Below are 17,544 nucleotides of genomic sequence, written 5' to 3' on the forward strand. Positions count from 1 at the left end.
CATCTTCTTCACTAACATGTAATTGTGGAAATATAATGACACCTACTTCATTGGGTGGAAGTCAGAGGAAGTGCCGATCCTCTTCAGTTCTTAGGCAGACTGCATCGGAACATTCTACAAAAATGATTAACACAACGATCGAGAGAAAGTCAGGGATAATGGTATTGTCTCCACAAAGACTGATAACCAAGAAGAAAATAAACGGAATTTCTGGCAAAAGATAACAAGGAAAACCACAATTCTCATTGCATCAGTCAAATTCAACAAAGGAAACAGAAAATTTGAGAAGAACTCTTGCCATTACTTACACACGAGTCAGATTGCTTGCCGGATTATTGTTGATCACTGTCTCCTGACACATTGACATTAGAACCGGATTCCAGATGCCACTTAGAAGACAAATGAAGATGATGGAATGTTACTAAAAACGATCTCCCCTTATTGGTTAGCAGATTTGACGACAATAACCATGGTGTCTATTGTTGGATTTCAAAGAGAGAGTGGATGGGGGAGAGCATAGTGTCGAATCGTCGGCGAGGGTTAAGAGCTTGTTAACTGAGTGGGTTTAGGGAAGTAATGCTTGGCTGAAGTGCTACGTTTTTCCATTAGGGTCGATAGGGTTGATGGGGGCATCGTTCAGGTTTTTGAGGGAGGCGACTTTGGGAGATTGAGGTACTTTGCCAGCGTTTGGGTATCTAGAAAAAGTATGTTGTTTTTTAGGGGTTATTTTGGTCCATTGGAAAATATATTATAATTGAACCTGTACAAGTCTATTCAGAGGGGTAACTTGGTCAAGTAAAATACATACCATATACATACCACCTGTCCATTGATCAAGTGTGTTGGTTTGTAGTGTTGGTGTGTATAGCTTGTTACTTTTGTCCAATTTTTAAGGGGTGTGGTGGATAGTTTAGGTTCTTTGTGAAGGTACATGTCTATTAAGGAGGGGTATTTTGGTCAACTAATATATGTGCCACAAGTGTTTGAGGTTTTCCTTTTATACAGTAGTATGATTAAAACCATACTGCTTGACATCTTTATTACAAACCAAATCATAATCATAAAAATGTCAAAAGAGGCAAAATGCCAACAAAATTCCAATTTAGTTAGTTTTTTGGCGTTGAAATTGGTCACTAAAATATAACAGAAGCTTCTCTTTCCTTTATTTTTATTTTTTTTGGGGAAACTATAATAGGTGCTTGTCATGAAGATTAACATACAATATTGTAATTTCAGTTGCGTTTATGTCAATATTCTTTTTTCTCTCATCCAAATGATAGGCTCATGTTAGTACTCACAATAGAACATTCGATTGCCAATGGTGGATTAGTAGAGCGGTTAAAAGCCCAACTTCCCACGGGGAGGTCCTGGGTTCGCATCCATCCGATGGCACCTATATTAGTAATATTCTCCCCACCCTATATATAACTCTTCGGATTCAAAAAAAAAAAAAAAAAGAACATTCGATCAAAATAAAAAATAAAAGGGGAGCTCTTGGCCGGAAGTTTCTGTTCCAACTTCCAACTCAATCAGTTTCTGTTCCAACTTCCAACTTCAATAGGTTCTTTGTGGCAGGGAGGCGAAGTACAAGCCTATTGAAGTTGACCTATACTCCTCCAGTGGTGGTGAATGGCGTAAAGAGGGTCAAGTGCCAAGAAGATGACTATTCTAATGGGATTATGAGGTGGGAAAATGCTCTTGTTGGTTATGTATTCGGTGCCAAACCACCCTTCAGTGTGGTGCAGCAGTTTGTTCAAGAGAGATGGGCACATGTTGGGTTTGTGGAGGTATTCAAACTTAACAACGGAGTGTTCTTGTTTGATTTTCAGGATTCGTCTCTGAGTCTTTAGATCATGGAAGAAGGGCCATGGACTTTGGGAGGGAAACCATTGATTCTGAGACCATGGTCCAAGAAGACCTCACTTAAGAGAATGGAGGAGGCCACTTTGCCATTATGGATTCGCTTACCCGACTTGAACCTACATCATTGGGAGCCTCCAGCTTTAAGCAAGATTGCAAGTAGAATTGGTGTACCCATTTGTACTGATCGATGCACTGCAAAACGAGAAAGGCTTGCCTTCGCTCGGTTTTGTGCGATGGTGGATGCAAAAGACGGTCTTCTCAATACCATCGAGATCGAGGACGAGGATGGTGATATTTATACTCAAGAAGTCGAGTATGATTGGGCGCCAGCAGTTTGTTCTCATTGTTGCATTTTTGGTCACTCCGACCAGTCTTGTCCGAAGAGGTTTCCTACTCCTACAGAAGCAGTGAATCCAGATCAATCGATTGCCACTTCTCATGCTGCAACTCCTAGACCTGAAACCCATGAAGGTTGGCAGCCGGTGGTGCCTAGGGGTGGTGGCAGACATAAGGGGAGAGGTCGAGGCCGTGGACGCCAACAACCTCCGTTAGCGCCACTTCAACGCGGTGGCTCATCGAATCTCCAGCGACCGGCGAGCAGCCATCGCCAACCTTCCTTTCATGCTATGCCCAACACAATCCCAAGGATGAGGGAATCTTTTAGGGAAGGTTTCGATCAACTCCCAGAGTCAATGGAAACCGTTGCTACAGATGTAGAAAGTAATGAGGTAATGCAAGGGATTGTAGACAATCACAATATTAATAATCCTAGTATGGTATCTCTTGGTCATCAAGGTGAGCCTATTATGGTTGACAAACAATCAAATCCCATGGGCCCCGCTGGAGTTCACTTTACTGCTGCACACTTAAATCAAGTAAGTGATTTACATGGAAATCAAAACGTTGGTGTAATATCCAGCCCTATTCTAACCTTGACCCTGACCCGGATCCACTGTTGTATTTAGGTCCGAGGACCCGAAGCGGTGGAAGAAGAGATTTATGGACCATTCTGATTGATGATCTTGATTCGGAGACCGAACCCATGGACATTGACAATGATACCCCTTGCTTAAATGCATTGTCAGTGTTTAAGGAAAATCTGCGCATCGGAGAAGATTAATATGGTTGATGTACCAAATGACCTCCTGTGCACAATCCGAAGGTATTCCCCGAAACTAGACTTCTTGATTGAATTGTGCAAGAAAACCTCACTCAATTTGACCTTGTATAGCCTTTCAAATCCCTACTTGAAGTTGCTGTTCTAAACCTGAGTTTTCTGTTGAAATCATTTTGGTCGATAATTTTGGTCGATACCATCGACCAAATGCATCGACCAAAATGTCCCAGTCTGCCAAGTTAGTGATTCCATGGAATATTCCTTTTCTATTTAATATGACCTCGAGCCTTGAGCCTTTTGCAATCATTTTTCTCACAGGGAACGTGGGGAGAGCTTCCCAAAGCAGCTCCTTGGTTAGTGTGAAGGGTATCTCATCAAAGACACTTAGTTTATCATTGATTCTTGCCTTCATCTTCTACACTAAGGTAAGACTCTTCATTCCACTCTCTACCCTACCATTTTCTACTCCTTTCTATTGTCATCTTGCTGATGGGACATTTGGAATGGTGCTGCAACCTTGCAACCACCACTCCAAGTGCCTACTCATGCTCAATCCATGATTCCCTTAGCCATTCATTGATGCTAATGCTTATATCTCATGCCTAGCATATGTATTCCATGCTTTACCTATTAACATCATACCATTTGATATCAAACTGAGCTATAAAGTGTGTTATGTTCATGTTTAACATTGCCATATGATTCCAATCGAATTTCTATTAGTTCCTCTAGCTATTGCATGCTATTCCTCATCAATGCAATCAATTCCAACTCATGCCATGATGTTTATCACTTGAACTTGATAGCTCAAATTGGGGCTTTTTAATTAGACCATTGGATTGGGTTAATTCCTTGATTTATAGTGTCCTACTACTGTTGTTAAGTATGCCTCCAAGTTCCAGATTGATCCGAACACCGGAAGACTCATTTCGGACTAAAATCCCCAAAATCCACTATTCTGCCCGAGGACTATTTTGGTCGATCATTTTGGTCGATACCATCGACCAAAACCATCGACCAAAGTTGTTGCTTGACAACAACCTTGGTCGATTTTGACTCGAATGACATCCGATCTTCCCGACTTCTTTTCTAACTTATTATTGATGTTTGTTTAGGGCCTTAACACTTCTATTGGACTATTCTTGGTATTCTCAATTCATCATCAACTCATCCAATGTAAGGATGGTTATATCCATAAACATATAAGTCATCAAATATTGAACTATGCTTTATTCAAGGAATGAAATCCCTAAATTTCTTTCGATCATTATGATACTGATACATATGTGTTAGAACAGTAACATTTAAACCTTTATACATTTGTTGTATTACTCTATCATTTTGATTTGCTTATGTTCATAATGATTCGTTTCAATATCATGATTTGATTACTATTATGAATATGCATTGGATGCATGAGAAATGATGAGATCTGATGTGTGATTGCTTACGTATGACTTGGGATTGGAGGGTGTCCTACTGACACTTCGGTCCTTGGGCATCAGAGGGAATAGTATGGGAATTTCTCCGATGGTGCCTATCGACACTTTCCCGAGTTATTGGATGACATACATAGGAGTGTCTAGTTGTGTGGCAAGGTTCATCCTTGCCGTGTCAGACCCAAATCGGAAGGGCATTGAGACCGAACAACCCGTGGTAGTGTATGGTTGGATGGGCGCTTTAGGCTGGTAGCCAATCCGGTAGGGGACATAAACCATGCTATGGATACCTGAAAGGGGCCATTTATTGGTAGAGTTGCATATGGATAGACTTGGGCTCACGGGCGCTCAAGACCGGTAACCAATCCGTGAGAGAACGTGAGAGCTTCCCGTTTACTATATGTGGATGACCAATAGGGTTGATGAGTCCGAAATCCGGGATTTCGCTGACTCTAGTGTGAAGGATACCGGAAAGGATCGCCGGGGGCGAGGAATGGACGTATCTGAATCTGACTTGACCGACCGAGTAGATGTCTTGCATTGGGCTAGGCTTTACTGTGACATGCACCAGTACTTGACCAAATGGTGATGTGAGAGAGCGGTGACCGATTCCCCTTACCATGGTTTTGATGACTTTACCGATCTTCCCGGGCATTCCCAAGATATGGAAATGGGAGAGTGACCGACGACCCAGAGAAGTACGGTGCTATGACTTAAAGCATGTCTACCTTAGAGACCAAAGCATTCATAGAGTTAGGCTCATATTTGCATCATATGTTCCATATCACATTGCATTATTATATGTTCTGAATGTGTATGATTTCTAATTATGGAATAACTTCCTTGCTGAGTTCTTCGAACTCATTCCTTTTGTGCAAATGTTTTAGATTACATTCCAGTGCAACGAAGATTATGATGGCACCTCCTATGAGGCGGACTATGATTCCACATACTACCCTCCGGGTAGTGGCGTCGGTGAGGATTCGTATATTGGAGCCGAGGAGGATTATTATTCGCACCGTGGTTAGCCCCACGGTTGTGCGGGAGCGGCAGCCACTGGGTTTTACTTCATCCGTCTTGTTGAGGAGACTACTATTAGTACAGAAGAAACCCTAGCATAGTGCCCCATTCCCCTGGTGTATTTGTGGAACCATTGGTCTTGTAACTAACTTATCTTTGAGTTTATCTTTTGACACTTAGACATGTATTTGACGTTATCACACTTCTTTTCCGCTGTTCTGAGAGAGTGGTTATCATACCTTCTCTCACCCTTATGATTATGCTTTAATGTTATTGCCTTCCGCACTCTGATTTATTTAGTCTTATCTTATTCATGATATTTAGTATTAACTGTTTTTACTATTGATTATTACTGTTCATGATTGTGTTACCGTGTATGTGGGAGGCATGGACCTCAGATCATTGATCCTTGGACTGTGGATCACATCCCGGGTATTCCAAATGGGGTACCGGCTGGGTGGATGTGACAGTTGACACCCCTAATGTGGCACTTGGTTCGATTAGATTGAATAGCATTCCCATTTTAAGAGTTGATCCCTCAAATCCTCAAAATTCAAATCTGAATGTGATGTCAGCAGAAGAGAATATTTTGGATGTGAGTCAGAGTGGGATAAATAGAGGTGGCGCCAGGCTCCCTCGCACTTCTATTGCTTCTAATGTGACAACCGTGGTGAACCGTTTTTCTGTCCTCAGACAAGATGGGTTGGAGGAAAATGTTGATCAAGCTCAGCATGTTACTCAGGACCAAGTCCGAGAGAGAGATCGTAACCCAATTCGGCTACCTTCTAGGCTTAACCCAAACCTTCTTTCTTCTTCATGATTTATCTAGGTGCATGGAATCCGAGGGGCATGACCAATTTGGGTAAGCGAATGGCTGTGATTGAGTGGATTAAAAAAAATAATCTTGTTATGTGTGGCCTTATGGAGACTCGTGTTAAGTTGGTGAGCTTTCCTTCTATTCGTCGAGAATTTCTCTCTCACTGGTGTTGTGTAAATAACTATCATTCTTCAGAGGCGGGTAGGCTGTGGGTTCTTTGGGACCCATCGAAGGTTGCTGCTAGATGCCTTTGGGAATCTTCTCAAATAATTCATATGGAGGTTTCTATTATTGGCAGCCCTATTCAATTCGAAATTTCAATGATGTGGATGAACGGCTTCTCTTATATAGTGACATTTGCCGTTTGGCCCAATCCATGTCACAGCCTTGGGTGATGATGGGTGACATGAATGCGTATTGTTCTCCAAAGGAGAAGATCGGTGGTGACCCCCTTACTTTACGTGACGTTGTTCCTCTTTCTTCTTGCATTGCAGATGCTAGTCTTTTTGATCTTTCTTGGTCAGGCTGCAAGTTCACGTGGTCGAACAAGCAACAGGGTAATGGTCGGATTATTTCTAAGCTTGACAGAGTGTTGGTGGATTCAAAAATTCCCACACTCCCATGCCCAATTCTTAGCTCTGGGAGTCTCAGATCACTCTAGTATGGTGCTTTCTCTTGGTGAAGCTGATAATTCAAGTGGGCGTCAATTTTTTTTTTTAAATCATTGGGTGGATCATCCTGATTTCTTCCCTCTAGTGACATGAGTTTGGTCCACTCCTATTGTAGGCACATCGATACACATCCTAACCACTCGCTTGAAGATTTTGAAGGGCGAATTAGAGTGATCATGCTGTTCGAGATGAGGTTTCCAGCTCCCATGAACTCCTCTCTCTTCAACAAAGGCGTGAATCTGAGCTTCGACAGCGAGCAAAGGTGCGTTGGATGAAGGAGGGTGATGGTAATTCCAAGCTCTTTCACAACTCAATTAAAAGCCGTTATAACTTCAATCATATCTCATCTATCCAAGATCTTAATGGTAGATGGATTTCTAACCCTGCTGATATCAGTACGGAGGCGGCTAGATTTTTTGAGCAAATGACGATGGGAACGCCGCAAGTGATTTGCGATAATTTTGTGTTGCCAATTGATAGGGGGCTTTCAAATCTTGACAGTTTTCATTTGATTCGTCCTTTTTCTATTGAGGATATTAAAGATGTAGTTTTCTGCGCCGATGATAATAGCTCTCCTGGTACTGATGGGTTTGGTGCTTACTTCTACAAACGGTGTTGGCATATTGTTGGCCAAGCCTTATGCAATGCCATTTGGAGGTTCTTTGAGTCCCCTTATTTACCAGATCATGTTAAGATTTCTCATCTTACCCTTATCCCCAAAGGTGACGTTCAAAATTCTTTTCATGACTATAGACCCATTGCAGTGAGCTCTTTCATTTACAGATTTATTGCCAAGTTGTTGGCTAATCGGTTGATGGAGGTTTACCCATCTCTCGTTGATTCGAACCAGTCAGCCTTTATAAAAGGCAGGGTTATTTATGATGATATCCTCCTTTGTCAAGAAATCATGCAGGGCTATCACTTAGATGGTGGACTTGGTAGATTTGCAGCGAAGATTGACTTAAGGAAAGCTTATGATTCAGTCCAATGGAGCTTCCTTTTCACTTTGTTGATGCGGCTCAACTTTCATTCCACCTTTATTCATTGGGTGGTGCAATGTGTTATTAATCCTTCATTTTTCATTGCCATTGAGGGAATCCAGTCCCCTCTCTTTTATGCTAATGGGGGTCTCAGACAAGGTTGTCCAATGTCGCCGATCCTCTTCAACCTAGTGCTGCAACATTTTACTGACTCCCTTGCTGCAGCCACTTCTGCAGGGTCCTTTGAGTATCATCCCTTATGTCGTGGTCCGTCCATCACTTCGGTTTGCTTTGCAGATGATATTTTCATCTTTGGACGAGCTTCTAGAAGTAATGCGGTGTTGTTGCATAATATATTTACCAATTTCTCAAATAATTCTGGCCTCACCATTAACCAAGGCAAGTCTTTGATATTTTTTGCTGGGGTGACAGTGGAAGATAGATCCTTCTTTTGTGATGTCTTGGGCTTCAATATTGGGACTCTACCAATTACTTACTTGGGAGTGCCTTTGACTTCTAAGAGGTCGTCTCCATCTGATTATGCTAGATTGATCACCAAGGTGGAGGGGAGGTTAAATTCTTGGCGAAATTTAACTCTACCTTTTGCAGGAAGACTTACCCTCATCCGCTCAATCATTTTGGGAATCATTAGATATTGGTTGTCTATTTTCCAATTACGACGGAGTGTTACTGATTATCTCAACAAGGCTATGGCTAAGTTTCTTTGGCGGGGCTCAACAGATCATGGTTCTTTCAAAGTCTCTTGGAAATCCATTTGTAAGACAAAGGATGAGGGTGGCCTTGGTTTATGGAGTATGGAGAATTGGAATAGGGCTTGCTTGATGCGGCAATTATGGAGATTGGTGAGTGATAAATCTTCAGCTTGGTCCAAGTTTGTTCATCATAGATGGCTGCGCAAGAACTCCATTTGGTCTCTCCCTGTCCCTTCTAAATGCTTAGGTTCTTTCAAAGCTATCTTGAGTCTTCATGATTATGCTAGTAGATGTATTACCAATTTGATTCATGATGGGAGAAACACTTTGCTTTGGCATGATCCTTGGTTACCAGATGGTCCCCTCAAAGTCAATGACAAGGACCTAATTACTGCTCTTGGATGGGATTCTAAAGCCACAGTGTCATTGCTTCGTAGTGACTATGGGGGTTGGCTTGCAAGGACTGAGGAGTAGCCTCATTCTTGGTAGATGGGGTGAGATTGAGAAGACTCGTATTCATCGAAGTCTACCTTGTGACACTGCTATATGGAGGCATCATCCTTCTGGTAAATTTACTCTGAAATCAGCTCTTCTTCAAGTTAGAGAGCCCTCTTTGAAGATCAATTGGTCAAAGGTGGTTTGGGGTAAAAAGCACCATCCTAGTTTCTCATTTATAACTTGGCTTGCTATTCTCAATCGGCTTCCCACAAAGAAGCATTTGGCCTCTTGGGGAGTTTTGATGGATGTTACCTGCCCCTTATGCAATTCAGGTGAGGAAGACATTGATCATCTCTTATTTAGTTGCTCTTTTTCAGCTGATCTTTGGAAATGCATCCTTCATCTTAATGGGTTTTCTACGCATGCTCCTATGCCATGGGGTGAGACGGTGCAATGGGTATCAGAACACTTTGCTGGGAACTCTCTAATGAGTGTTGTTCATTGCTTTAGTTTTAATATCTTAGTCTACTCCATTTGGCAAGAACGCAATAATAGAGTGTTTGGGAGGGGGCCAACCACTATCTCTCAGTTGTTCTGCAGAATCACTCGTATGGTACAATATAGGTTCTCAGATGATGCGCTTTTGGTGGAAGATACCTCTTCTCATCGTGATTTTTTTGGGAAGTGGGGTCTTTCGGTTTCTTATGCTCTTTGATTGCCAACGTTTCATCATTGGAATCCTCCGGACAATGGCTGGCTAGTCCTTAATACCGATTGATTGGTTAAAAATAATAGGGGTGGTTATGGTGCTCTATGCCGTAACCATGCTGGTGATGGTGTTTTTGCTATAGCAGGGGGTGTTGAGGTGCAGGATATCACTTCTTGTGAGCTCATGGGGATGGCTAGTGGCCTTAGGGAGGTTGTCTCTCAAGGATATAGTAAGGTGGTGCTTTATTCAGACTCGAAGTATTGCATAGACATGGTCAAGAAAGTGGTGAATACTCACTGGAACGTCCTTTTTTTACTTGAAGAGATCTGGGATTCCATAGGGAAGCTGCAACAATGTAAGGTGGTTCATCAAGTTAGAGAGACGAATAGAGGTGCTGACTTCTTGGCAAGTTTGATAAATGATAATAAGGAGGTGATTTTTTATCCGGGAGGGTTCCCTGAACGCCTCAAAGCCATTGTGGCTGAGGAGGCTGGTGGGAGAGTTTTTATGAGACTATAATTTACTTTGTAATATCATTGTATTATTCCTTTATATATATATATATATATATATATATATATATATATATATATATATATATATATATACATACTACTATAATAAAAGCATGTACTCTACCTTTTTTGCAAATCTTTTTCTGTCCTTAGAATTTTTCTAAATACCAATAATGTTGTACTAGCTGTTATTTCTTTAGTTATTTTTGCAAGGATAATTTGGACATTGTAGTCATGAATTATTATGAATTTATCCTTAATTTTAATCCCGATTTCTCTTTTGACCTCTTTCAATCTATCTCAAAGTCTGTCGCTCTATCCCTCTCCCTCTCAAACTTTCTCTGAATCTCTCTCTAAATCTCTCTAAATATCCTCCTCATACAACTATTATAAAAGCATGTACTCTTTTTTCCTTTTTCTTTTTCACGATATTATATACACGTTTTCAATCCGTCAGGGAATTCGAAACCTGTAACAACCCCTATCATTCAGGTAGTCTAATCCATCTCAAACTCTATCACCAACTCACAAATAAACGACCCGCAATCAAGAGTTTGGGCGTGGGGGGTCTTCCCAAAACCTACTTATTTCTGTTTATAAGGAAAGAATCATCGATAACCAGATGAAAGCTTAGAAACTAGAGGAGCCACATGAGGAGGAAGAAAGAACAGTCAACTGTTATGATGGAAGAGATCCATATACACTGCGTAGGCTTAGAGACTTATACACCGGGAAGAGGTAATGATGTCAGCATATGATTATACAATCCAGCTACCAGAGAATCCCTTCTACTTCCACAAGGTCCCAAGCAATATCTGTTCAATCGTTCTCCAGTTTATGGAATGGGTGTTAATCCCATAACCAAGGAACATAAAGTGGTGATGATTAGTTACGGTCTCAAGGGCGGAACATCAGTTATGATATATACAGTTGGTGATGGTTTTCATAGGTGGAGACAGATCCCTCATTCTTTTCCTTTCCTTGTTGATTATCCATCGCAGAATTCGTCTGTATGCGTGAATGGATCTATTCACTCGGTGGCTGGACGAATGGGAAAGCAATTTTACTCCCAGACTTCCTGTAATTTAATAGTCTCTTTTGATTTATACCAAGAAGCGTTCCAAGAGATGTCGCTGCCTTTCTATCAGCCATGATTAATAAGAGTTGCTATGGTTTCCTTGACTTTCGTAATTTTCTGTTTCAAATATTGTCGTCCGTGTGGTTCAGTAATTAAGAGGAGAAAAAAAGGTTATTAATGTGCAACGAGGATTTGGTTTTCTATGCAAAGATTTTTGCGCGAAACCATGGTTTCATTGTGATTGTGTTCATCTGGTTTTGAGTGGAATAATTTTTTATTCTCTAGATAATTTTGGTGGTGAATAGTAGTGCCATATTTGTGTATTTGTCTTTCTATATCTATTATTGCATTGAAGTCTCCATTACGTGGTTTCAAAGTAAGACAACACTATTGACTTTTCATTGCCTCCTTTGCCGATTTTATTTGTGAAAAAGAATAACCATTTGCTTCGGTGCTCTTGGCTAGGTTCTGACAATGGCTTTAATCAACAAAATGGGGAATATACTCTACTACCTGACTGTCAGCAGACGTGTTAGTCCTGTTAGTTCTGACTTATCGGCTTCAAAACCTTTTATTTTCCAAGCCATAAGATGCATGTCATCTTCAAAACTCTTTGTTGGAGGTGCTATAAGTCTTCCTTTTTTTGGTTCTATATGTATTAACTTCTCATGATCATTATTTTCTGATATATCTATTTTCATTGCCTCACAGGTATTTCATATACTTCTGATGATCAAAGTTTGAGAGATGCCTCATAAGTATTTCATATACTACTGATGATCATAGTTTGACAATGATTTTCTTTATATATCAAATCATTGTCAGTGACTTTGCATGTTCCATATCTAGGTTATGTATGGGCGGGAAGGTGAAGAGAGGAAACGGAGGCGGCACATGTCAAAATTAAGGCTTTACCAACCTCCAGGAGAACCATGGTACCATGCTTGCAACTCTTGTAAAAAAAAAAGATACATTTTAAAGAAAAAGAAGCAACTTGTGAAAAATGTGGAAACAATAATGCGGAATACATGCCACAATAAGATTCTAAACTTTAATTTCTACTAATAAAAAATTATATTGTGATTTATTAATTAATAGTAAATTGTTCATCTGCAGGTTTATGGAAAGTTTAAAGTGACAGATTCTACCGAAACAATAACAATTACAGTATTTGATGCAATCAAAGGTATTGTTGATTGTTCAAAGAATCGAATATGTAGCATCACCTAAAAGGTAAATATAATTTCTATTTATATTTAATTAGTTTTATAAAATTATATATTTATAATATTAATTTAGATGACTCAATTATAAGTTTAATATTATTGTTTTTGAATTTACAGCATAAATGCAAATTGATTCATCGTGAAGTACGGACACATTCATTCTATTTCAAATGCGATAGCAGAAACAGATACAATTTAAAATCAAAAAAAGGTGTCGTTGCAGATGCCATAGAAAATGAAGATGATAAGCTGAAGGAAGTAGTTGATTTAGATAAATATGAAAATGTTAAATGTAAAAAAATCAAATAGAGAAATGTTAGATATGAGAAGTTTAATTTATTTTATATGTATTAAATACTAAGATTTACTTTCATTTTTTTCCAATGTAAAATTTTATTTTAATACACTATTTTAATCAAAATTTTTTTATTTCATTCAGATAAAATTGTCTGTTTAGCATAAATAATTTTTTATTTATCTTTTGGTTATTGGTTAAAACGGGCAATATAAGTTGGTGGAAAAAACCATTCAAATATGTTGAGCTTATGTAAGCAGACAAGTTTGCAAATCCCTTGGGGCAATTCAACAAGCTCATTGCAATAGTTGATCTTAATCTCCCCAAAATTAGGCAATATGTATGGGAAATTGAGATGCAACTTTTTCTTTCTAAAGGGGAGAACATTATATGCAGCAGAGAGAAGCCGGGTTCATTACTAAGCAAAAAGCTGTCATTGTTTCTCTTTAACAAATTCAATGGAGATCTACACGTAGAAGAGCACCACAGAGCTTGCTTGTTTATTTCACTCGATTATTCCCTCACCCCTAACTTGATTGTTTATTTCAATTGTCTTCTTTCTTAATATAAAAATTTTCTCTCTGTTTTTTTGACTCGATATCGTTTCTCTCTCATATGGCCACGCGTATTGTGTCTTACAAGTATGGAAGCTCGAGATATAATCGACCATACATGATCGAGAGAAAGGAGTTCTACATACAAGCAAAAGTTCTTTGCTGGATGAAGCATAACAGCTCAACAAAGACTTGACCTATCATGCTCGGGGGGAGTAAAGAAAGATATAAACATCTCACATCTCGACCTCCTCGTATACAAATCATAAAATGTTAAAAAAGTGATAAGTAGCCATGCTCGACGAAAGAGGTCTAGATATACAAATCTAAAAGACTACTATACTAGAAACCTATGAGTTGACAACAACCACTCTGCTAGACCGACATTGGAAGGACATTGCTTGACCAGATCAATAACTCTACTCGACTAGCATTGGGAAGAAAAGGGGCTTCACAAATGAGTAAGACCCATTAAAGTCTTCGGGCTTCCTGGAGGTTGGTAAAGCCTTAATTGTGGTACCATGTGCAGATTTATGAGAAGAAAAAAAAGGCAAACCAGAAAATAAGGACAGAGAGTTCAGTAATTTCCTATTAAGAAATTAAATTATGAAAAAAATTGGTTAATTTAGATCTTACCTCATTATCCCAATCACAACAAATGGTGATGATAGCCAATAACAATGTTTGCATTGCAGTTACACAAATCATCCCAATCCAAATACCTTGATTTTGTCATTCTCAAACATTAGTAAACAATAACATAAAAGAAGTTTGCCTGTAAAATTAAAAAAAATAATAATAATATTCAACTTATAATTGAGTTCAAATTTTTGCCCCTACCACATCTTTCCCTTCTCCTAGGGCCTGTTTGGTTACATGAGTCTAGAGATTTCAAATATCTAGAGATTTCAAATCTATAGATTTTAAATCTATGGAGTTATAATTTATAAAATTATATGTTTGGTTGTGGAATGAAATCTGCGGATTCATCTTAAAAAACTATTTGATCGACATGATTTTTGTGAATGTGCAAATGTATAGCTTTCTTGAAATCTCTGGATTTCACCCCTTACCCATAAATCTACAAATTTACTTTTTTAGTGTAAAAAGGTGAATCTCTAGATTTCATGAATCTAGAGATTTTTACAATCAAACGGGTATAATTCTCAGATTCATGAATCTAGAGATTTCAAATCTCTGGATTCATGTAACCAAACAGGCCCCTATTAGAGAACCTATGGGGCCCCAGTCACTATAATTGGTTGATAATGACCCAAAAAATAAAATAATAAAAGTTGATAAGGACATAAATAAGCAAACAACTAAATTAAAAATTGCAAGAAATGAATATTTGTGTATAAAACCTTGATGCTAAAGGTATTCTAAATCAAAAGAAATTGGCATTCACTGCATAACATAGTTGAGGGGAAAGAAAAAACATAAATCTAATAAAAACAATAATTGGATTCCTATTTATGTGCAAAATTCAGATATATTTGCTTTAATAATAATCCTCTTTATCTCTTTTTGTTTTTAAGTTTTTGAATACTATTTCCTGTACTTATTTTCCATGTACTTACTCCCACTTTCAAAAGTTTCACTGATTATTCCCTCACCCCAAAACTTGATTGTTTATTTCAATTGTCTTCTTTCTTAATATAAAAAATTTTTTCTTTCTTTTTTTTGACTCGATATCTTTTCTCTCTCATATGGCCACGTGCATTTGCACGTGTCTTACTTTACTAGTATATATATATATATATATATATATATATATATATATATATATATATATATATATATATATATATATATATATATATATATATATATATATATATATATATATATATATATATATATATTCTCTTTGGTTTCAAAAAAAAAAATAGAACATTCTATTAACCTTGAATGAAAAAGAACAAACTGAAACCAGAGGATTAAAAATGTGAATCACATGAGGTGCTTTAAGAGTGTTTATTTCATTTTTTTTTATAGTGAATTGAAACTCCTTTGATCATTAACATAGCATGATATTCTTTTGCCTGAAATACATCATGAATTATTGAGAACAATAAATAATCATACAAAATCCGCATAGACTGATAACCAGGAATATTTGTAATTATTGTCAAATTTTATGGTAATGTTTCTCTGGTTATCTTTTTTTTTAAATAATAAGTATGAGATACTGGAGGCAATTGAAATGCTACTAACATATAATAGGAATAAAATTTGAGGTAAATTTCTTTTCTTAATTTCACAATGTGAACTAAATTAGACTATTTTTAATGAATTAATGAATATTCAAATCTTTTCGATAAAATATTTTATATATTTCTATGTACATATTAGGTGATTTTTGACATATTCTTTTTATTAGTTTATTACAAATTGTAACTAATGTTATAATTTTGCAATTGTTGTAGAGTAAACTTGTAATGCATTCAGGTATTTATTGTTCTCTTCTATTGCAATGTCCAAGTAAATTATTTTATCTCTATAATTGAGGAGGGAGAGAATAGTTTTTTTTTTTTTGGATGAGGTTCATCCGGGCCAGCTTACACGCACCAAAGGGAGAGAATAGTTGATTAGTTAAATAAAACGTAATCAATATCATACTATCATACTACTAATATAAAAGTATGAACTTAAGAGACATTGTTACATTTTATTTCCTTAAAAGCCCTTATTCACGAACCTAATAGACATAATTAAATGAAGTCCACAATTGTCATTAACTCATTTTAATGTATGAGATGATTTAATATTAATAACATCATAACTCATCATTTATTCCTTATAAAAAAACTGATCATTTACTAAATGTTGGTAAATAAAAAGTCATAATTAAAGAACATTAATGATAAATAGTTTTATATTCTCCAAATATCTAAGATCTTTTCCATTATACGTTTTTGTTATTATTATAATTATATTATAATCTCTTAAGTGACTTCATCGTACCTATGACCCACCCCACCAAAAAAAAGAAAACCCTTGTTATGTAATACATATTTTAGTTCGTTGCCAGGATGAATTAACTATTTAAAATCTCAATAAAAACGTTAACTGTTTTATTATAGGATCAAAGATTTTATTCAAATATTATGTCGTTCTTCTCCTCAGTTTTTGTTATCTGCAAATTTCTTAATTCTGTCATTCGTTCTTCTCCTCAGTGTTTATTATCTGCAAATTTCTCGCGATTCCTCAGTCTTTGTTCAACATGTCAAATTTGATAGTGAGGAAGTTATCTTATATTGAGAAAATGCCGATAAAGATTATCAATTTCCACCCAAGGGTTTATGATGTTTCGGCGTGACTTTATTGGAACATCAGCGTTTCGGAAGTTTCGATATTGATAACACCAAATGGGATGGTAAAATATTCGGTATCAACTTTCTTTGCCTTCTCAATATACAATTCTCCATTGGATTTATGGTAGATATGATGGGCGAATGTGGATTGCCCTATGATGGGGTTGAGAAAATTATTGCCCTCCAGGCAATGATATGCTCCAAGATCGTTGAATCCTTGAATCCTTGCATAGTTGGGATATTTGTTTATCGTGAAGCAAAAAGTGTTAGTCAAGATTCTGCAGTGGTAATTCCTTGTTTAAATGACCAAGCAAAATTCTTTGGTTTAGATGAACATGAAGAAGGGACTTGTGAAAGCACGGGTTCTTGCCTTGATCAGATGAAAATATTCTATTAAATTCTGGTAACTTAGAAATCGGAACTCGTCTTGGGTTTCATTTTTTGTAAATAAATCTACATTATCAAAGTTATTGGTGACTTTTATTTCCTTTTAGATTCTATTACTCCTTGTTACTAGACCTCTTGCGTATTTATTTCTATTTTCTCTTATTATGGTGTTTTAAAAGTTGGTATAATTGACTAAATAACATAAGACAGACAACAATGAAAAATATGGCAACAAAGAATACCTTATCTTCCACTTTTTCATCCACATCAGCCTCTACTAAGTCAAGATCCAGTTGTTCAAGTTTAACCCACTCATCAAGCCTCCTATTGACTGTGAAAAACACAAGAAACTGAATAAGTAACCATAGCTTCAGACAGGGGTGATTCAATAGTGGGGGACCGATG

General features: G+C 37.5%; 1 protein-coding gene across 1 annotated transcript; it reads left to right on the top strand.

The window, feature by feature from the left end:
- Positions 1 to 1,679: 1,679 nt before the first annotated feature.
- Positions 1,680 to 16,757, top strand: LOC149018758 (uncharacterized). Its single transcript, XM_089153961.1, has 8 exons — positions 1,680 to 1,787; positions 1,851 to 2,591; positions 6,555 to 6,847; positions 7,043 to 7,189; positions 7,297 to 9,090; positions 9,854 to 10,268; positions 12,477 to 12,546; positions 16,615 to 16,757. Exons 1-8 carry the CDS (start codon positions 1,680 to 1,682, stop codon positions 16,755 to 16,757), a joined length of 3,711 nt encoding a protein of 1,236 aa, XP_089010087.1.
- The last annotated feature ends 787 nt before the right edge of the window (positions 16,758 to 17,544 follow it).

This window comes from Hakea prostrata, chromosome 4, assembly GCF_041222555.1.
Source record: "Hakea prostrata isolate BN-2017 chromosome 4, UWA_Hpros_2, whole genome shotgun sequence".
Classification (NCBI taxonomy): domain Eukaryota; kingdom Viridiplantae; phylum Streptophyta; class Magnoliopsida; order Proteales; family Proteaceae; genus Hakea; species Hakea prostrata.